Source organism: Oncorhynchus keta, chromosome 24, assembly GCF_023373465.1.
Source record: "Oncorhynchus keta strain PuntledgeMale-10-30-2019 chromosome 24, Oket_V2, whole genome shotgun sequence".
In the NCBI taxonomy this organism is placed as follows: domain Eukaryota; kingdom Metazoa; phylum Chordata; class Actinopteri; order Salmoniformes; family Salmonidae; genus Oncorhynchus; species Oncorhynchus keta.
In genome coordinates, this window is record NC_068444.1 from 48,322,780 (window position 1) to 48,346,071 (window position 23,292).

A 23,292-nucleotide genomic window follows, 5' to 3' on the forward strand; every position below is an offset into this window, starting at 1 on the left:
ACATCTTCTGGAATATTGCATTTAGTTGAATTTTCGATTAGTAGATTACATATTTTTACGAAAGATGTCAAAAACAGTGTTTTCATATTTGGTCTAGATTTGATTGGATATCACTACGCAATTTATACAATTTGGTCAGGTACGCAATGGGAAAAATATCAAACTTTGAAAAGACATGATGCATTTAAAAAAGCGGTGGCAGGGTAGCCTAGTGGTTAGAGAATTGGACTAGTAACTTAAAGGTTGCAAGTTCAAACCCCCGAGCTGACTATGTAAAAATCTGTCGTTCTTCCCCGGAACAGGCAGTTAACCCACTGTTCCTAGGCCGTCATTGAAAATAAGAATTTGTTCTTAACTGACTTGCCTAGTTAAAAAAAGGTAAAATAAAAAATAAAAAAAGGCGAGAAAGTACCTATAGCAACGGATAGGCCTAATTACAATGTAAGCTATTTTACAAGTACACAAGTCGTACGTAAGTCCTTGGCATACACAAGCCTATACAATCAGGATGAGTGGGTGATGCGTTTATAGAATCATAAAGCCTAACATTAATATTGTTATATCTTCATATATCTTCAAATCGTCTGAGGTCTGATCCCCAAAGTTATCACGTTCACGTAGACGCACGTTCAACGGCTTATCTTGGAGATCGACACAAAACCCTCAAGTTCGTGTCTATACCTTAGGCAGAACGACAGATTTCCTTTTATCAAGACGGTCCAGTTTTTGTATACAGACTTGAATTTCACATCAAGATTTTTCCCGAATTTTCTGAATTCAGTCTGAGCCATATGCAGTATAGTAAAGCCTACATTGACTTTCCATCAAAGCAACTGTTGACTTTAATTTCCTTCTCATATCAGAACCTCTACACTGACTGCACGAGGTTCAATTAAATCAATCTAGAAATGTAATTACTTAGTGCCCTGTTCATAAAGCCACAGAATTTCCCTCAGTTTTTCTAGTTTTACGCAGCACAAAATGAATTAATTCATTCTTATTTGCTGGAGTTTAGGTAGCCAATAATTCGATTATAATCCATGGATTCTTAAAATAATGTATTTTGAGGCTAAACCTAACATGAATAACATCAATATTTGTTTCATTATAATCCTATAAAGTGGAAGATTTATTTGACTTTATCACTGCATTTCTGATATGAACTTTCAATCCCAAGACTAGTGCTATCCAGTCCACAACCCTTTCTAATCCCCTCGCAGCAGTTAAACCGTCACTTTCCTTAAAGAATGTGAATTATATAGTACATTGCCTACTCCCCAAAACCATAGAACGAACTTTATGGACCCCACGTGACCTTTCAAAGTCAGTAAAGGGGTTATATGTTCTATGGTACGGAGACATTTACTAACTTCGAGCCATGCACCTGTAAAACAGCCTACATCTTGGGACATTGGATGGGGAACCGAATATCTAAATGACAAGCAAATAGAAGAGCAACTCAACCCAAAATCGTTAGAGGGTAAGTTTAAAAGGCTCAACGTTTGTTTTTCTGGTAAAGAAGGCCAGCTTGCAAAAATAATGACTCCAATAGCCTTGTCGGGCACTTTATAAGTGGACAATATAGCTTGGACTAAAACAATACAAATACTTGCCACATTAAATCGACAACAAACCTGACTCAAATGTAATCCACGTATGAACCTAGCCCCAAAAAGTAATCTCAAAACGATAGTATGCATAGAAACGTCTATGGAAATTATTTTTGTTAATATGTTATTATATAATATATTAATTTAAAACAGCACAAAAGCTATAGAAAAATGTTTTATATGAAGTGAATTTGTTTGAACGTGGCAAGGTGAAGTAGGCTAGGTCTAAATTGTTGGCACAAGTAGTACAAAATGCCATGAATGGTTTACGTTCACCAGTGTTAGGCTATATATATTTGTGTCGATAGAATATGTTCAATATTGCATTCAACATTTGTGGGGCTAATGTCTTATTTTGTAATATGTTTAATGAAGAGGTGAATTAATTGCAATACTTTGCTTCAAATATATCAAGCGATGGAGAGAAACTTTATTTCCAGCTCTATAGATTCACATACAAATACAAAAAGCTTAATTGGCAAAATCACTGTTGCCTTACAGGCTAATCCACAGAATACCACTCCATCCTTGTCCACTACTAATGGATCACATTGAAATGTTGAATAGCCTACATTCACATTAGTATGCAACATAATAAGTACTTAGTTCTAAACAATTACAATTGATATATTTGTGCATTTGGTATAGTCTACATAACATATATACTTGTATTTTTAAACCTCCTTGAAAACCTAAGGCTCTGGCCACGATAATCAAGCATAAATACAGCATTAAAACGTACACTAAAGCGCTTTGAATGATCCCATCATCTACAGGTTTACATTCAATGAAGAGCAGCATATGGTGTGGAAACATAGTCTACTGTACACGTTACACCTGTTAGACGGTTTACACAATATAAGAGCTCACGTGAAACATGACAACCTTCAAGTGATAAAACAGAGCACATGGCTTTAAACCCTTCGACAATGAGTCTTTTCCCCCCCCCATATTTCCAAAGATAAGTTCTACAGGTTACCATAACACAATGGAAAACTAAACGCCTGTTTAAGACCACAGAACATCTTTCCGTCTAAAATCACAACAATGCCGAAAGGTGCTGCGCTTTAGTTTTACACTCCGGATTCCCCCTTATCATCACTTGCAGTTCGAGCTCAGTTATGGAACGCGCTACCTCCTGTAACCAGACTCATACTTTTCAGTTTATTGTCCTTCTTCCATTTCATCCGTCGATTCTGGAACCATATTTTTATTTGTCGTTCCGTGAGGCACAAAGTGTGGGCTATCTCTATTCTCCTCCTCCGGGTTAGGTATCTATTGAAGTGAAATTCTTTCTCCAGTTCTAGCGTCTGGTAGCGGGTGTACGCTGTCCGGGCCCTTTTCCCATCAGGTCCAGCCATTTCTAAATTGTATGGAAAATCAAAATTAGAAGTGGACAACACATAGGGGAAATATAATTTCAAACATTACAAGAATAAACATGTTTAGTCAACAGAATAGACGAAATATGGAGCAGATATAGGTGTGGAATAGGCTGCAAGCGGGCGCGTGCCATGCACGTATTGTAGCTACAGAACCAGAAATAGAACTTGCTTCCAGCCATAAATATAAATACCCACCAATTGTCCAACGTTTAAATTCAATATTCGAACAGTCATTTTCTGAATTCATACTGTTTTCAATTCACATTTCCTGCATAGGTTACCAATTATTATGTGTTGTCTTGCACTGGACCCCGTCAAAAAACAAAAACAATGATCATTAAAATGCTACCCCATCCGTTGCCATATACCATCCTTAGTGACCTTAGTTCAAGCAACACTTGACAGATTTATGATGCTACAAATTTAGATTATAGCAAAACACAACAGCAAGCATGCAATCGACTCCAAAGCAAGACCACCGCAAAACACAGTAGAAGATGTACCATGGTTAATGTGCAGTTTCCGCATCCAAGGGAATATTTGTGGCGTTTGGCAATCGTTCGCCGTCGTAGAGGTTGCGTTGGACTCCTGTTGTGGTTGTTGCGCCCGGGGAGCCGTGCTGCTTGTGTGTGCACCTTCCTCGGACTCAGAGACAACGGCGGTATCCTCTATCTCTGTGAAATGACTGTTGTTGCCTTTGTTGAGATTATTATTGCCGCCCGAGGTCGTGGTCCGGTCAGATGGAGGAGAGGGGCTTTTTATTTCCAAAGACTCGGGGGTGCCGCAAGGCAGGGGGTGTGGATGTGGAGACGAGAGTGAGCAGGTCGGCTGTCTGTACCGGGCGTCCGTGCCCGTGGACGGGAAACCACGGGTATCATCCCCAACAGCCCCGAAGTGGTTACCAGTGTTGGTGCGATTTACGGTTAGGTCCATGCCATTGTAGTTGCAGCCGAAAGACCCGGAGTTCATGGTGCCAGAATCCCTAAACGTACCGTTCACAGCGCCGTTAGTCCCATAATTTAATAACTGATAGTCGGAGCCATTCGGATAGCGCCCTGAAAACGAGTTAACAAAGTAAGAGCTCATTTGGTTGTTTTTAAAGACTGGATTTGTAGATCTTTGTCGCTATAATCCTCTGCTTCACGATTTATGATGTAATCATGAATTATAGCAATGAAGCCTACTGAACTTTGCCAGGTATGCGGCCAAATATGGGAGAGCGCTCGGGAATCACGTGCCTTTGTTGACCAGTCGTAAATTCTCACTGATGACTTCAAGAGGTAATTCATGCTCTATGGTTACAAATGATGACGAAATGATGGTCGTTATGCTCAAATCAATGGTGCCTCCCCATTGCGCCCTAAAATCAAAGTAGGCAGACAGCGTCATCTACTGGCAGTGGAGGTAACTGTCAGTGAGGACGCTATGCAGGATTTTTTCATTCTTAATTTATTAGAACATTCTCGGACATAAAAAGTAAGCTAAACTCTTTTAACAACAGGTATCTCAGACATGTATCCAAGTAATCTGTTATAGTAATACATTAGCATGTTGATCATTAAAGATAGAGAGACTAAAGGTTGGGCTTGCTCAACTATGTCAATATTTACAGGAAATAATAATAATACAATAATTATGAAACCAGCCTGTACATCAATAAAACAATCAAACTTTCTATTAAATATTCATACAACCAAACAATGCTTTATTTGTATTTATAAAAGATGGCAAAACATTGCTTACATCACACATGACATCCAGATGTGCAAGTGCACAATAAATAACTTGTCAAAACATGATTCAATTGAACATGACAAAGCGATGTAAAAGGCAAAAACGAACAATATACAACACACACTGGGCTATGACAAAGCCTCTCTCTTGTATCGATATTAAGGACATTTTTGAAGCAAACTATTGAATTATCGTGTCATTTTGACGAGGCCTGTTGTTGCACATCAACACCCCTGCAAAAAAAAATGGTGCCCTTGCAATTATGTGCGAGTGTATTTATTTCACTGTCAAGCAAATAGATTGACAAAACTAAAAACACAAATACGATCAAATAAGAATAGGCTAGCCTACAGTTGTTTTAAACCTGTTTCTAACCTACATACGCTATTTAATCGTGCAAATATATTAGTCTAGGCCTATTGACATATTTCACAAAAATGTGTAGGCCTTATGCAGCTATTTTCTGAAAAACAACAACAAAAATCCAACAACTCTCAATTCATGTTACAATAGTTATGGCTTGTGTAGCTTATTTATTCAGTGTCTTATAACCCGTCTTATTTTCCTCTTCGTCGTCGCTGGGTTTCGAAGGATTCATAACTTTGTTCTCCTTTTTCCACTTCATTCTGCGATTCTGGAACCAAATCTTTATCTGGCGTTCAGTGAGACATAGAGCATGCGAAATCTCGATTCGACGACGCCTGGTCAAATACCTATTGAAATGAAATTCTTTCTCGAGCTCTAGAGTCTGGTATCGAGTATAGGTCTGACGGCCCCTGCGCCCACTGCTGCCAAAGGTCCCTGCAAAAAAAGAAAAGCTAATAAAAGTCAGCCATTATGTAAGAAACAAAGGGATAAGACAGGCTAAAATATTGATGATAACCTTTACACTATTATCACTTTTATGATCTATACTTTTATAATCCCTATTAATAACTATTATCATAGACTACTATTATTATTGGATGTATTACATTTGCCCCCATTAGCCTATAGTAATGATTTTTGATTCACATGATAGACTACTGTATTTTGACATAGCTTAGCAACATTTTGTTTCCTATACAAAACGAGTTTATCTGTTCAGATATTTTTCACGTGAATCACGTCCTAGGCTATTGAATCCAATACATCATGCATGTGTTCACACAATGTCTTGTAGAATTATTCCTCTTTTCAAAATTGAAATTATTTCTCCCCGTCTTAATTGCATAAGAAACGGTTACTTATGGACTAAAATCTGAATGCATATTGTGGACAGGCTGTTACAGTAGTCACATGATTAATAGGCAACATGCTGATTGTAAACAGGTCAGAAGTTTAAAACAATCTTTACAAATAAAAAAGTTTCACTCACCGGCGGTGCAAGAATTCATCCTTTGCATCCACGGATAAAGCAGAGAAGAAGACTTGTCGTCCACACCAGTGGTTATGTGTACATTTTGCTCGAGGCTCTCTGACCTGCGCTGATCCTGAGTTACTACGAGCGGCTGCTCCTCTCGACTTGCGAAAGCGCACGAACGGTCACTGTCCTTGTAAAATGTTCCAGCTGGGTAGTCGCAGGGAGCACTGGTGCTGGGGCGACCGTAGACACGAGACGTTTGCTGGTAATATGAGGTTGGGTAAGCCTTCTCTTGCATATTGGCAGCTCCATATGTAGCGTTAGAAAAGTCTCTTAAAGGGTCAGTATATCCGGAGGAATATAATGGTATCTGACCCAGGGACTCCTGTCCTCCCGGCAGAGAAACAGGAAAAGTTGAGTTGACAAAATAGGAACTCATTGGATGAATAACGGTATGCTCCGAGGAATATGATCTGTAATGTTTTATAGTCCAAGTGGTTTTGCCATTACTTTATCGGAGATTTGGTTCTAGCTGAAGGGGGCTTGCGTGATGCCACTGAATAGGGCAGAAGGGAACTGTACCATCTGATCAGCGTCTGGCCAATAGCGAACGTCTGCGGTTGCAATATTGCCCTCCTGGGAGGCTCATGTTGCGTACAGGGGTCACCAGTGACTGGAAACTTAGCGCCCAGGCAAATATCAAATGAGCTACCTCGATTATTCAAAATTGAAGTATTTCGTTTTCGTTCTTAATTTCGATGAAAACAAATTATATAAATAAATAGTATAATGCTGGCAGCACCGCCCCCCTTTTAAAAAATCATTTGTAGTCCTACTTGAGACGAATAATGCTGTTGTTCTCTGGTTATCACTTTCAATTACCCACAAATGTAAATTACTGATTACTAAGAAGCAGGCTAGTTGCACAATGAAGAGTGGCCATATCCAACTGGGCACAGACGTCAATTCAACGTCTAGTCTACATTGGTTCAACGTAATTTAATTGAATACACGTGGAAACAACGCTTGATTCAATATGTGTGTGCCCAGTGGGATTACATTGTTGCAGCTAAATGAATCTCTACTTTTATGCAGCTGTTTTAAACTGTTGGATAACATTTATGTTTCATCATTCATTCCATAAGTTAACGTGTTCGTTATGCTTTCTAGGATAAAGACTAAAACACGATCAAGACGTCTACACGGACAAATCAACGCTCAGATGCTCACACAGAGGCAAAATTATTTTCCAACGGATCAAAACCAAGTATATTATCAGTAGGCCTTTATTATTTAATTGAATGTGTATTATTATTATGCTATTATTGTTATTTTCTGGATGACTAAAACGGTCAATAAATTAAAAAGTAAATAAACAAAGCTACTTTCTTTACAACATGACGCATTTCCTTTTTCCAATAAATTATATTTTCCTTGTTGAAAATTACATGTCAACACAAATTTCTAATTCAAAATCATTTCGTATTATCTATCACAAGTAGCCAAATGCAATATCATTTCTAAAATCAACGTCAGGAATGCACGCCTTTGCTGAGCCAAGTTAAATAGTTTATATGTGTACACATTCAATTTTCCTTCAACAGCATTAGGCCTTTGTTTCAACAACTAATCAAACATTTTAGCTTAGTATCCTACGACTTCGCTGTATGCAGAATGTCAGTTATTCAACTTCAATAGCTTCTGTGCAAAATGCATATCAGTTTGCTTTTGTTTAATTTTAAAAGAAAAAAAACGAAAGAAATAAAAAAACAAATAATATGTGCCAATATGTCAATTGAGTGTATATGTGTGTGTGTTACTGAATGCATTTATTGACCTTGGTAAATCATGGAAATAAAGTAATTGAGAACGAATACACCCTTAACTCAAAAGTAATATGGATTTCTTTGGGAAAGAAGCCTTTTTTGAGGTGCCACCGCCACCAAATGTAGGCCTATTATCGCCCCTAGATGGCGTCAAAGAGCAACAAATGAGACGAGGTGAAGAAAATTCAGCATAAAGCGCAATTAATGCACACATTTCTGTTTCCTAGTTCCGAATAGCATATGAACGCGGCATGAATTAATATGAATTGGACTGCCGGTCGAAACGCAGAATATTTGTGGCAGATTCCAAGAGGTATCATATAGGCCTACCTATTTATCTGAAACCTTCCTCACCCGCCAAAGATGCTGCTGCCATTTTGCCACTAACACATTATCAGTATAGCAACCAGGTCTTGCAAATGGAAACAATGCTATACTTTAAGACACCGTAGCCATTTTGAGGGCTACCAATGTTTGTGTAACTGATTTTTATCGAATCCAATTTTAACCTCTAATGGCCTACTCTAGTATGATTTTGGTTGTATAGGAAATTACTGAGATTTGACGACCTACCTTTGTTTATAATCCATCATTTCACTTGTGGGTATTCCGGATGCGATTATCTTGGTTCTTTTTAGATATCCAATTGTTGTTCTTTTGGTATAACTCATACGGTAAATAACAATGACTAAAGGAGTCCCTCTGTTGAAAATAAAATAAATATTCCACTGTCCTGGCGTATATTGAGTCTTCTTTGACGGTACAATTCAGAGATGGCCACATTAGCATAGGCTAGCATTGGATGAGAGATTCCTCATTGACTCCATCTCTCAGTTGGTGGAGCTGCACAGTTACTGGACACATTTCTTTGACACAATTAAACCACAGCTAAGACAAAGAGCCAAGAAAACGAAGGTGTTACTGAATGAGCCGTAGAAAACAGACAGCTGCAATATAACCTCATGGGGGGAAAAGTTCCCTGTCCAGAGTGCACATGACCAACCTCAGCCAATCCCAGAACCCAGGCAGTCGTAAAATTCCATCACAAAGTTATACATTTTCATAAAGAGACTCAAATTTATAGCATTTAGCAGTAGAATACATGTTTTTCTTCATCGCCATCTTTTTCTTTCAAAGACGGGTATGCATCTTAAGCAATTTTTGGAAGCTAAATTGTCTTTAAAGCGAAATGGCTAGACCTATAATATTCCAGGTTGGCATCATATTTAGAGAATTTGATGATCATGCCTTATAAATTCAATTCAAAAGGCAGCTTCTGTAGCTCAGTTGTTAGAGCATGGCGCTTGTAACGCCAGGGTAGTGGGTTCGATCCCCGGGACCACCCATACGTAGAATGTATGCACACATGACTGTAAGTCGCTTTGGATAAAAGCGTCTGATAAATGGCATATATTACCAATTGTAGTTCCCCACTATAGCGTATAGGCTAATCTATAACATGTTTGATAACTATTTACATTGTATTATAGGGTAAGTAGCCTATTATACGTTTACTTAAGGGATTGATAAAAGGTTTAAAAGCTTATAGGTAGCGGCTAATAATAGTTGGCTAGGCCTAGTCTACATTTGCAGTAGCCTACATTTAGTTATTAATTTAGTTAAACTATATATCAACACAATCAACCGTGCAGTCTTTATGACTCCCTTAGGTATGCCTACTTTTATAGCGTTAGCACACATTTTCAAGCAAATGCAAGCAAAATGTGTTATATTTCCCTCCGTTAGATTTTTAGATTTTGCTCACATATAAAATAGTTGTGTGTTAAGATAGAGATATATACCAAATATATCCTTGTATGAAAACATAAGGCATATGAAGTTAAAAGTAAATATTAAATGAATGGAACATTTCTCTTTTTAAAATAATTTTTATTTAACTAGGCTAGGCGTATCCCCAGCAACTGTTTGCATGGTGCCCTGTTCAATTTCATTTCGTTGACAAAAAGGATTTCCGACATTTATAGATGCAATAAAACCATAACCCCCCTGCAAAAGTTTTTACAGAGAGAATTCGGCCTAATCTCCCGAAAACGGGGTTCCCAAACCGAATACAGTTATTTAGTTCAATTATCGTAAAGGTAAGTATTTACTTTTATCGAAATAACCCAATTAACATCCACGATTATAAATGAAAATTCGTTTTCTATCATTATTTTCTAGGAAATTCTTAAATATGATGTATATTATGGAGGCTATCTTCTGATCTTTTGAATTTGATGTTGTCTAATAGTGCAGTTTGAAATGAAACATGCAAACAATCTATCAACAATAATTAAACTAACATAAAGGATTTCAATACATTACAGTTTTCATTAACTGCACATCTGTGGGCTTTGTTGGGTCATGAATGTGGATAAAATGAATTGAAATCGTGTGCTTGTCCCTCTTCCTGGCATTAACTCCCTAATTAATCCACACTTTCAGACTATTTTTACATGAACCTTCAGTAGACACTTTTTTTACACTAGGGCTAGGCCAATGAATATAAAATTGCCAAATTAGCATAAATGCATCAGTTACCCGACATACTCTTCTAAAAATATATTTTCTATATTGCCTTTATGTCTTTTGAATTTGAGATGATAGTGCCAAACTGTATAGGCTAGCCTATACTCAACATATTGATATAACACTGAGGAAACCGGATACAGACCTGCAAGATGTTATATTGGTTGTAAACGTTTATTCCCCTTTTCCTTTCCGCAGAACCAACTCTTGAGGGAATACCATATACCAAAGATCCCCAAAATTACACTTTTTAAGTAGGCCTACTATGTTTCACAATAAAGTGAGGCTTACATTTTAAAAGGTGACATTTTATTGACAGTGTACATCCAGTATAGCCACCACAGCGAAGGCCTGACAAGACAACAGACAACAAACTGCCATTTAAAATGACAGGGACTCGATTTGCGCAAAGTTGTTTAGTTCAATCTAACGAATAATCATTATTATTAGCGCCAGAAAATGTGGCAGTTGTGCGACCATACTGCACTAAGTTACAAAATTATACATTCTAACAACATAAATTCCTGTTCAGACTTTTCCGCAGAGGGGATTCACACCTTAAACCTTTTGCGCAAACCTCTAATTAGAATGACGTGTAAAATGGTGCGTAAAAGCGAGTTGTGCACGTCTTGTCAAGTTCAACTTGACAATGAATTATCAATAAACACAATACATTTCACTGTTGTGGCCTCTGTGTGGCCTCCCATCACCAAGTCTAGATCTAGTCTTATCCTTTACCCTCCTCATCTGACCTCTGAATCTTATTTTCTTAGTTTCTTTGCTCTGTTTCTCGATTTAATTCTGATCCAGCATATTTACTGGAAATGTGTCCTTCTTGTTCTCCCTTTTCTATTTTATGAGTCTGTTTTGAAACCAGATTTTAATCTACTGATCGGTGAGTCAAGTAAGGTTGAATAGAAACTCTTGTCTGTCTGCCTCTTCTCTGTCCCGTAGCTGTTGAGAGATTAATCATTTTAGACAAATTTAGATAGGCTAAAAAATGTACCCAATACCAAAGGCTACCCCAAACCATAGACGTTAGTGAACACACACACAGTTTGTGTATGTATTATTCCTAACAATAAGAAGCAAGACCTTTTCTCACATCATGAAATTGATTTACAGATTTACCTTGTATCCAAGGAAACAGGTCCGACAGAGAGGAGCAATGTTCTGCGCACCCGGAATCATCTGCAACCCAGTGGATTTCAAATGACGATCAATGTAGTCCTCCTGGATACAATCCATATTATGGTTTTCCCGGAAAGTGCTTGGAATGCTGCTGCTGGATGGTGCCACAGGCACAGTATCCCGGAAAGTGCTTGGGATGCTGCTGCTGGATGGTGCCACAGGCACGGTATCCGTATGCTGAAGAGGGTGGGTGTACTTTTCCAAATCATGTGCTAGCACATAATCGGAATGCAAGGACTCGCTCTTCCTGTATTTTGAGAATAGAGCAATAATGAAATAAGAGCTTTTTTCGACTTTGTTTCAAATCTCATTCAACAGGCAGGCTACTACTTCATGGAATAACGACAGGTTTCGAATGTTTAGGCATGAGTTGAGAGATAACCCTCGGCGAAGACCAACATTTTCATGTCAATTCAATACATGTAAAGTACATGAATGATGGATTGGACTACAGCTTCACAGGGAATAGTCGATCATGTTTTGGATACGATGATGGGCGTCTACAATCCACTGCATGACTTCAGCATTGCGCCTTTGTCAAATGGAAAGTGAGAGAAACCAACAGAAGGGGGAAAGAGGAAGAAGGGAGGGGGTGATGAAGGGAGACAAGGGGAGAGCGAACCTGATACAAATATTCAACTGTGAAGAGAATTTGCTGAGATAATAGAGAATGTTGATGCATTGGCTAGTTAACTGGATCGTATATAAGAAGACATTCGACTCTGTCAACCATCACATCCTCATCGGCAGACTCGACAGCCTTGGTTTCTCAAATGATTGCCTCGCCTGGTTCACCAACTACTTCTCTGATAGAGTTCAGTGTGTCAAATCGGAGGGTCTGCTGTCCGGACCTCTGGCAGTCTCTATGGGGGTGCCACAGGGTTCAATTCTTGGACCGACTCTCTTCTCTGTATACATCAATGAGGTCGCTCTTGCTGCTGGTGAGTCCCTGATCCACCTCTACGCAGACGACACCATTCTGTATACTTCCGGCCCTTCTTTGGACACTGTGTTAACAACCCTCCAGGCAAGCTTTAATGCCATACAACTCCTTCCGTGGCCTCCAATGCTCTTAAATACAAGTAAAACTAAATGCATGCTCTTCAACCGATCGCTACCTGCACCTACCCGCCTGTCCAACATCACTACTCTGGACGGCTCTGACTTAGAATACGTGGACAACTACAAATACTTAGGTGTCTGGTTAGACTGTAAACTCTCCTTCCAGACCCATATCAAACATCTCCAATCCAAAGTTAAATCTAGAATTGGCTTCCTATTTCGCAACAAAGCATCCTTCACTCATGCAGCCAAACATACCCTTGTAAAACTGACCATCCTACCAATCCTCGACTTTGGCGATGTCATTTACAAAATAGCCTCCAATATCCTACTCAACAAATTGGATGCAGTCTATCACAGTGCAATCCGTTTTGTCACCAAAGCCCCATATACTACCCACCATTGCGACCTGTATGCTCTCGTTGGCTGGCCCTCGCTTCATACTCATTGCCAAACCCACTGGCTCCATGTCATCTACAAGACCCTGCTAGGTAAAGTCCCCCTTATCTCAGCTCGCTGGTCACCATAGCATCTCCCACCTGTAGCACACGCTCCAGCAGGTATATCTCTCTAGTCACCCCCAAAACCAATTCTTTCTTTGGCCGCCTCTCCTTCCAGTTCTCTGCTGCCAATGACTGGAACGAACTACAAAAATCTCTGAAACTGGAAACACTTATCTCCCTCACTAGCTTTAAGCACCAACTGTCAGAGCATCTTACAGATTACTGCACCTGTACATAGCCCACCTATAATTTAGCCCAAACAACTACCTCTTTCCCAACTGTATTTAATTTATTTATTTATTTATTTTGCTCCTTTGCACCCCATTATTTTTATTTCTACTTTGCACATTCTTCCATTGCAAAACTACCATTCCAGTGTTTTACTTGCTATATTGTATTTACTTTGCCACCATGGCCTTTTTTGCCTTTACCTCCCTTCTCACCTAATTTGCTCACATTGTATATAGACTTGTTTATACTGTATTATTGACTGTATGTTTGTTTTACTACATGTGTAACTCTGTGTCGTTGTATCTGTCGAACTGCTTTGCTTTATCTTGGCCAGGTCGCAATTGTAAATGAGAACTTGTTCTCAATTTGCCTACCTACCTTATGATGTATTTCTAACCACAAATGGATAACCTTTATTATTGATTTCTAGGCATTCAAAAAGGCCAATAATACAATTATATTTTTTATAATCAGTACTCAGACTGTTTCAATGGGCAAAGTACAGGCTATATACATACCCCAACCAGAAGCCATGGATTACAGGCAACATTCGCACTGAGCTAAAGGGTATAGCTGCCACATTCAAGGAGCGGGACTCTAACCCGGAAGCTTAAAAGAAATCCCGCTATGCCTCCGACGAACCATCAAACAGTCAAATCTCAATACAGGACTAAGATCGAATCGGCTCCGACGCTTGTCAGATGTGGCAGGGCTTGCAAACTGCTACAGACCACAAACGGACACAGCCAAGAGCTGCCCAGTGACACAAGCCTACCAGACGATCTTAATAGTAACACTGAAACATGCATGAGAGCATCAGCTATTCTGGACGACTGTGTGATCACGTTCTCTGCAGCCGATGTGAGTAAGACTTTTAAACAGGTCAACATTCACAAGGTCGTAGGGCCAGATGGATTACCAGGATGTGTACTCCGAGCATGCGCTGACCAACTGGCAAGTGTCTTGACAGATATTTTCAACCAATCCCTGTCTGAGTCTGCAATACCAACATGTTTCAAGCAGACCACCATAGTCCCTGTGCCCAAGTACACTAAGGTAACCTGCCTAAATGATTACCGACTCATGGCACTCATGTCTGTAGCCATGAAATGCTTTGAAAGGCTGGTTATGGCTCACATCAACACCATTATCCCAGAAACCCTAGACCAACTACTATTTGCATACCACACCAAAAGATCCACAGAGGATGTAATCTCTATTGCACTCCACACTACCCTTTCACTCCTGGACAAAAGGAACACCTATGTGAGAATGCTATTCATTGTCTACAGCTCAGCGTTCAACACCCATAGTGCCCTCAAAGCTCATCACTAAACTAAGGACCCTGGGACTAAACACCTCCCTCTGAAACTGGATCCTGGCCTCCCCCAAGTGGTAAGGGTAGGTAACAACACATCCGCAATGCTGATCCTCAACACGGGGGCCCCTCAGGGGTGCATGGTCAGCCCCCTCCTGTACTCCCTGTTCACTCATGACTGCACGGCCAGGCACGACTTCAACACCATCATTAAGTTTGCAGACGACACAACAGTAGTAAGCTTGATTACCAACGATGACAAGACAGCCTACAGGGAGAGCTCTGGGAGTGTGGTGTCTGGAAAACAACCTCTCACTTAACATCAACAAAACAAAGGAGATGATTGTGGACTTCGGAAACAGCAGAGGGTGCACCCCCCTATCTACATCGATGGGACTGCAGTGGAGAAGGTGGAAAGCTTCAAGTTTCTTGGCGTACACATCACTAACAAACTGAAATGGACCACCCACATAGACAGTGTGGTGCAGAAGGCGCAACAGAGCCTCTTTAACCTCAGGAGGCTAAAGAAACTTGGCTTGGTACCTAAAACCCTCCCAAAGTTTTACAGATGCACAATTGAAAGCATCCTGTCGGGCTGTATCACAGCCTGGTACGGCAACTGCACCACCCACAACCGCAAGGCTCTCCAGAGGGTGGTGCAGGCTGCCCAATGCATTACAGGGGGAAAACTACCTGCCCTCCAGGACACCTACAGCACCTGATATCACAGGAAGGCCAAACAGATCATCAAGGACATCAACCACCCAGCCCGCTACCATCCAGAAGGCGAGGTCAGTACAGGTGCATCAAAGCTGGGACTGAGAGACTGAAAAACGGATCTCAAGGCCATCAGTATGTTAAACAGCCATCACTAGCACAGAGGCTGCTGCCTATAGGCATAAACTAGAAATCACTGGCCACTTTAAGGAATGAAACACTAGCCACTTTAATAATGTTTACATATCTTGCATCTTATATGTACAGTATATACTGTTTTCTATACTATTCTACTGTATCTTAGTCCGTTCCGCTCTGACATTGCTCATCCATGTGTATATAGTCTTAATTCATTCATACATAGATTTGTGTGTATTGGGTCTATGTTGTGTAATTTGTTAGATATTACTTGTTAGATATTCAAATCAAATCAAATTTTATTTGTCACATGCGCCGAATACAACAGGTACACCTTACAGTGAAAAGCCCTTAACCAACAATGCAGTTTTAAGAAAATACCTCCCCCAAAAAATAAAATGAAGTAAGACAGAAGAATAACAAATAATTAAAGAGTAGCAGTAAATAACAATACTATATATACAGCGGGTGTCACGAACGTTGTTGTAAGAATCGGACCAAAATGCAGCGTGGTTTGGGTTCATCATCTTTATTACGTGAACGGGCAAAAAACAATAAAGAACAAAACGAACGTGAAGCTATGCATTGCTCAAGGCAACAATACACAAACAAGATCCCACAACAAACAGGTGGGGAAAAACTGCCTAAATGTGATCCCCAATCAGAGACAACAATAGACAGCTGCCTCTGATTGGGAACCATACCAAGCCAACCTAGAAATAAAGAAACTAGAATGCCCACCCTAGTCACACCCCGACCTAACCAAAATAGAGAATAAAGGATCTCTAAGGTCAGGGCGTGACAGTACCCCCTCTGGTGCGGGAATCGTCGCCGGAAGCTCTGGACCATGGATTGTCGCCGGGGACTCCGGACCGTGGATCTTCGCCAGGGGAAGCAGGCCTTGAATCGTCGCCGGAAGCTCTGGCCTATAGATCGTCGCTGGAGGCTCCGGACCGGGAACCGTAGCTGGAGGCTCCGGACTGCAGACCGTCGCTGGAGGCTCTGACCTAACCAAATAGAGAATAAAGGATCTCTAAGGTCAGAGCGTGACAGTGGGTACCAGTACAGAGTCAATGTGCGGGGACACTGGTGTCGATCGAGGTAGTTGAGATAATATGTACATGTATGTGGAATTATTAAAGTGACTATGCATAGATAAAAGCAGAGAGTAGCAGCAGTGTAGAAGAGGGGGGAAATGCAAATAGTCTGGGTAGCTATTTGATTAGATGTTCAGGAGTCTTATGGCTTGGGGGTAGAAGCTGTTTATACGCCTCTTGAACTTAGACTTGGCACTCTGGTCAATGACTAGGGTGGTTGGAGTCTTTGACAATTTTTAGGGCCTTCCTCTGACACAGATGGCAGGAAGCTTGGCCCTGGTTATGTACTGGGCCTTACGCACTACCCTCTGTAATGCCTTGCGTTCGGAGCCCGAGCAGTTGCCATACCAAGCAGTGATGCAATCCGTCAGGATGCTCTCGATGATGCAGCTGTAAAACCTTTTGAGGATCTGAGGACCCATGCCAAATATTTTCAGTCTCCTGAGGGGGAATAGGTTTTATTGTGCCCTCTTCACGACTGTCTTGGTGTGCTTAGACCATGTTAGTTTGCTGGTGATGTGGACGCCAAGGAACTTGAAGCTCTCAACATGCTCCACTACAGCCACGTTGATGAGAATGGGGGCGTGCTCAGTCCTCCTTTTCCTGTAGTCAATTTCGCTACACCCGCAATAACATCTGCTAATCACGTGTATGTGACCAATAAAATTTGATTTATTAGCCCTCTCATTACAATGAAGAGCAACATTTGCCGCTCTATTCTGGGCCAGCTGCAGCTTAACTAGGTTCTTCTTTTCAGCACTTGACCATATGACTGGACAACAATCAAGATACGATCAAACTAGAACCTGCATGACTTGCTTTGTGGAGTTTGGGGTCAAAAAAGCAGAACATCTCTTTATCACGAACAGACCTCTCCTCATATTTACAACCATTGAAGTGATATGTTTTGAACAGTTTACAATATAAGGTAACACTAAGTCATTTCGTCTCTTCAACAGCTACACCAGATTCAGCTGAGGTCTAAAACTTAGGGAATGATTTGTACCAAATACTTCGTTTTAGAGATATTCAGGCAGTTTATTACTGGCCACCCATTCCAAAACTGACTAACTCTTTGTTAAGGGTTTCAGTGACTTCATTGGTTTGGGCTCCAGAGCGGTGCAGCAGTCTAAGGCACTGCATCTCAGTGCAATAGGCGTCACTACAGTCCCTGGTTTGAATCCAGGCTGATTGGGAGTCCCATAGGGCACGCACAATTGTCCGAGCTATTCTTATTGTAAATAAGAATTTGTTCTTAATTTACTTGCCTAGTTAAATAAAGGTTACATTTAAAAATATAAATAAACAGTTGTGGTTGCTAACGCATATAGTGTTTGTTTAGTGGCAGGTCATTGGTAAAAATAGAATGAAAGAAATTGTAGTATTTTTTGCACATGGTTACAATAAAATGTATGTGCTTTTATTGAGATGTGAAATGTTGCGATAAAGGGTGCTGCACGTTATATTAAAGTAGGCTATAACTAAACTGTAATTTAAACTTTTGTTATGCCAACTATCCAATAGTCACAAGTCATAAATCTTGAGAGATCCTGTATATCACGCGAGTAGAAATTCAGCGTCGGCCTATATATTCCAATTGAACAATAAATATATCGTTAAATCATCTCTTCTAAATAGCCTTCATTCCAAATCCTCACTGAGGTCAAATTAAACCAATCGACATATCGAATTTCCAATTAAGTACAGTAGACCTAGCCTATTACATTGTTTATGAACTACATTTGAAACCAATCAAACAGTGCGATCATTTTTTTCCCTTTATTTAACTTGGCAAGTCCGTTAAAAGAACAGATTCTTATTTACAATAACGGCCTACACCGGTCAAACTCGGGCGACAATGAGCCAATAGTGCGCCGCCCTATTGGATTCCCGATCACGTGAAACAGCCCGGGATCGAATCAGCGTCTGTAGTGACTCCTCTAGCACTGAGATGCAGTGCCTTAGATCGCTGCGCCACTCGGGAGCCTTGTTAAAGAGCTTACATTTTTTTGAAGCTTTAATTTTCATTTAAATAGCCTATCGTTTGCATTTCCAATGACTTATAATTTGACAGCTTAAAATGGTGCAAAACTGGGGTGTTACAATAAAAACGTCTAAGATTTCCCACTTATTATTTGCTAAACTGTTTGACTAATCATATGGACTATATTGATAATAAGCCTAGTACTATTATCGATATCATACTGAATTGAGCAAATATCCTCATATAAACATGAGCAAAGATGAATGCATAACATATTTCCCACCAACTCAAATAATGTGCAATAAACAAATGTACACCACATCCCAAATAGTCATGTGAAAATACTATGGGTCAATCTATCTAATTTCAGTACCCCCAGCGTTTGAATGAACGATTATGGTTACCATTGCAGAATTATAAACAAAAACCAATATGATAACAAAGCATTGGAGCAAAGTCGCACCCATTTGCTATAGGACTACCTGGTCACATCCATCTCTTCCTTTCAGATTTCACATAACTGAGTAAAATGTCCAGATTTCCTGAAATAATATTTTGAAGAGTTTTCACCATTGTCTCAGTGGTTATGGTAATATTTAACAACCCAAGGTATTTGATAAGACACAGATAGTATTCACTTAAATTCCATTCTGTAAAGGCCACAGTGTTTGCATAGACATGAAATGACACATCTTTCTACCAAGTACCACACAATACCTAAGTCACAATATGCACCATTGCTTCCATATTTTCACAATAAGGCCTCACTCCATTTCTCTTCTCACCATTTCACTTCAATCAATTATCAGAAGCTCAGTCCTAACATAGAAATTCATTTCATTTTGAGGATGTAAAAAAAAAAATGAAGAAATGTATACAGTATATGGAGAGTATTTGGGGAACAACTTGTGCAAAGTTTGCCAAGAAAGCTCGTTCGCTCTCCCCCGCTCGTGGTTTTTGGCACTATGGAAGGATCAGTGACATCCCTGCTCCCTAGCGCCTTTGTCCGTGCTGGAGGGCTTTACGGGAGGGGTTGTGGATGGGGTGGGGGGTGTCGGGCCGCTGGATCAGTGGGGCTGGGGTGGAAATGACAAACAGGCTCTGGAGAGCCTTGGGGCCAGAGGACATGGGGGTGCAGTGGAGCCATCCAGGCATGAGCTGAGAGAGATTTGACACTGTGGCCCAGGCCCTGGACTCTGCATAGGATGAGCACCACTGACAGAGAGAGAGAGAGAGAGAAAGGTAGAGAGAATCAATACTATGCCCTCAAAATAATAAACATGATTATCCACAAGTACAATCTACAATTTGAGATCAGTGGCGGTATGGTAATGACACAATAAAGTGAGGACAAGAGGTGCAGCACGGATGCTCAGTGGTTGAGCTCACTTGTCCATGGAATATGCTGGGTACTGTTGGTCCTCCTCAGGTCCCCATGGCACCTGGCAGACCATCTCTATGACCGGATCCTCAGGGGTGTATTACTGTAGGCAGGCAGACTCAGTGTGAGTGTGCCCCTGGGGGCCCCTGCCCAGACTGGTAACTTTGACACAATGCAGTGCCCATATTTGTGTGGGGCGGTAAGTAGACCAGAGGTTAGAGCATTGGGGCAGTAACCGAAAGGTTGCTAGATCGAATCCCCAAGCATGATAAGGTAACTGTTCCTAGGCCGTCATTGCAAATAAGATTTTGTTCTTAACTGACTTGCCTTGTTAAATAAAGGTTCAATTATGCACCAAGGTGTCTGGTTGAAATACTGGCACACAGCACCGACACCAATGCATGCCACCAGAGGTCTCTTCACAGTCCAGAAGAGACAATGGGAGGCTCACAGTACTACATAGAGCCATGACTACTTGGAACTCTTTTCCACATCAAGTAACTCATGCAAGCAGTAAAATGAGATTTTAAAAAACAGATAAAAATACACCTTATGGAACAGCGGGGACTGTGAAGAGACAAACACAGTCATAGACACATGCATACACACACGATAACATACACACACGTGCACATGGATTTTGAGTTGTGGATTTGCTGGACCCCAGGAAGAGTAACTGCCTTGGCATGCAGCTAACAGGGATCCATAATAAATACAAATATCCCATATTAGGACAAATATGGAGGACACAATTCCCTGATAGCGAAACGATAAACTAAACGGACCAGTTAAATTTCTATAAAGCTGTAGCCTAACTTTATTGGCTCGTTCATGTATTTATAGGAGCAGGTGTGGTAGATGGACATGCATGTACGTTGTTCAGTGGGAAAGAAGTTTGGCTCCCTCCTGTGGCCGCTGAAAGGCCCTGCAACTACAAGTAAGATTGCCACCCCCAATGATACCATGAGACTGACTTCCCTCTATGATTGAGGACGGCTAGGCTTCTTTCTGTAGGTAATCATACATAGAAAACCATAGGTAACATGTCACGGATCTAGCAATGATACAGGACCCCCCACGTACATACAAAACTGATGGGCAGGGTGATGTGACATACAGTATACCTGTTGAGAGTTGCAGTTGGTCTGTTGGGTTTGTACTCTGTGTGGATTGGCATCTCCTCCAGATTCCCCCTGGAAGTCTCATCTACAGTTCCCATTTGGCTCCCTCTCCTTCTGCTCCTGCTTCAGACAGAGCACCTGCAGCTGCTGTCTAAGCACACAGTCACACACGGAAATAAATTGTACATGAAACAACAAAAGTTAATATAAACTAAGATTTTGTATTTTCTGTTTGAGTGTTTTCATGGTATTGTCTATAAGCCTGTATGTGTGTGTGTGTGTGTGTGTGTGTGTGTGTGTGTGTGTGTGTGTGTGTGTGTGTGTGTGTGTAAGTGTAAGTGTTTGCTTGCCTCAACATGGGAGGATTGTGTCTATGTGGCACACTCCTCCCTGGTCTTGGAGGTGGTAGTCTTTTGAAACAGGGCGCTGCTGTGTTTGAAGTACTTCTCTCCACCCTCACGGGAATAGATCCCGCGGAAGCCACCTGGGTGTTTGGCCTCATTCATCTGAACTTGCTCCACACTGGCTGCCTGGGACTGACACATCTCCTCCCTCCTGACAACACAAAAATGACCTCAACTGACCACAACTGAATGAATGAATTGAATGCATTAAAAAAAAAACATACCGGATTGAGTTTGGTCCAAATCACTTTGTTTGTTACATGTCTATAACCATGATAATTCATAATATGACCCATCATAACTTGTTGTTACATGGTCAAACTGATCCATACAAGCACATTGAAATTCCACAAAGACAAAGTTCCAAAGGGTCTTCCTACCCATCACGTTGTTCTGACTGTACAGGGCCTCGCTTGGACCAGTTCTGCAGCAGCCTCTCCTTCACCCTGCTCTTATCCTCCTTAGCGATCTTATGGCGGTCACAGGCAGACAGGTTTATAAGGACCAGGGTGTTATACAGCAGGCTATCCTTCTAATCCCGGGCAAATCAGTGGGGAAACTGGTGGGTGGTCCGCCTGCACACCCACGTGAACATAATTGAACATGATGAATATACCTTGTTTGCTATCTAGCTTTAATATAAAATGCTAGCAAAATGCCTTAGCATAACACATTTCTTAGCTCAAAAGATGCTTTAGGGATATAGGACCCATATCAATACGTCATCCTAACCCAAGAAGAGGGCATCACACCTCTTGCACCCAGGGCCTGTTGATGGTCTAGCAGCACATCAAAGCCCAGGATCTCAAAGCAGGCACTGCCAGCAGCGTGGTTAGGGGAACAGGTGTGGTAGTTGTGTTTGAGGAAGGGGTGGGCAGAAATGAGCGTTTTAATAACCACGTCCTCAAAGTCCAACCGCATCTTATGTGTCACATGGCCTCCAGGTGCTTGTTCAAGGTGGACAGCTTCCTGGAACGACAGGGAGGAGGGAACTGAGATGGAAGCATTGGCTTAGCAGTCACTTGTGGATGGGAATTCCCAATGAGATGAATTATACAAACAAACAAAGGTAAAAGGTCAATTCGAGAGGTATTTGAAGTAAAGGAACACCTGCTTACCTTTTGCTGCCAGTGTCGTCATCGCGGACAAAGTTCTACTGGGCTTGTTGATGGCATAGTTGGTCAGAGGCATGCAAACACCATCCTTGTAGAAATAGAAAGATAGTCAGAGAGGGAGAGTCAGGGATCAGTAAAGCTACTGATGAGATTCCTCATGTTAAATGATTTATCTAGTGCTTCAAACCATCAACTGTACAAACAACACTGCCAAACAGAGCAAGATAGGGAAATGAGAAGTGTGTAATGCTGTGTTACAGTTTTCATTAGAAGTGTTAACTGAGTAGCCGTGTCCACCTCACCACATTGCCATTGCTGGGCTCATTGTATTGGGTAGTGCAGAAGCGAGCCAGCCCATCGTTGTACAGGAAGATGCGGAAGGGGTCACAGGAGGTCACCAGTACATAGATACGCAGCTCAAACTTGAAGCCGTTAATAATGAATGGCTGGGGGAGAGCACAGTTGGCATTATGATATATCTAGTGACATCATCATAACCCTGCTTTCTGATTAGTCCCTTCATAATAACATTGTCATAACCCTGCTCTCTGATTGGTCCCTTCATAATGATCTCATAACACTGCTCTCTGATTGGTCCCTTCAT

The 23,292-nt window shown here is 41.0% G+C and overlaps 2 protein-coding genes and 1 pseudogene across 2 annotated transcripts; all 3 read right to left on the bottom strand.

The window, feature by feature from the left end:
• Nucleotides 1-2,018: 2,018 nt before the first annotated feature.
• LOC118357656 (homeobox protein Hox-B5b-like) lies at nt 2,019-4,243 on the bottom strand. The gene is made up of 2 exons (XM_035734989.2): nt 3,499-4,243; nt 2,019-2,973 (listed from the first exon to the last, which is right to left on the bottom strand). The coding sequence occupies exons 1-2, from the start codon at nt 4,079-4,081 to the stop codon at nt 2,726-2,728; spliced, it is 831 nt and encodes a 276-aa protein (XP_035590882.1). The 5' UTR covers nt 4,082-4,243; the 3' UTR covers nt 2,019-2,725.
• Nucleotides 4,244-4,501: 258 nt separating this feature from the next.
• LOC118357657 (homeobox protein Hox-B6b-like) lies at nt 4,502-6,891 on the bottom strand. The gene is made up of 2 exons (XM_035734990.2): nt 6,087-6,891; nt 4,502-5,530 (listed from the first exon to the last, which is right to left on the bottom strand). The coding sequence occupies exons 1-2, from the start codon at nt 6,508-6,510 to the stop codon at nt 5,259-5,261; spliced, it is 696 nt and encodes a 231-aa protein (XP_035590883.1). The 5' UTR covers nt 6,511-6,891; the 3' UTR covers nt 4,502-5,258.
• Nucleotides 6,892-19,660: 12,769 nt separating this feature from the next.
• On the bottom strand, nt 19,661-23,292 carry LOC118402612 (tubulin polyglutamylase ttll6-like; annotated as a pseudogene).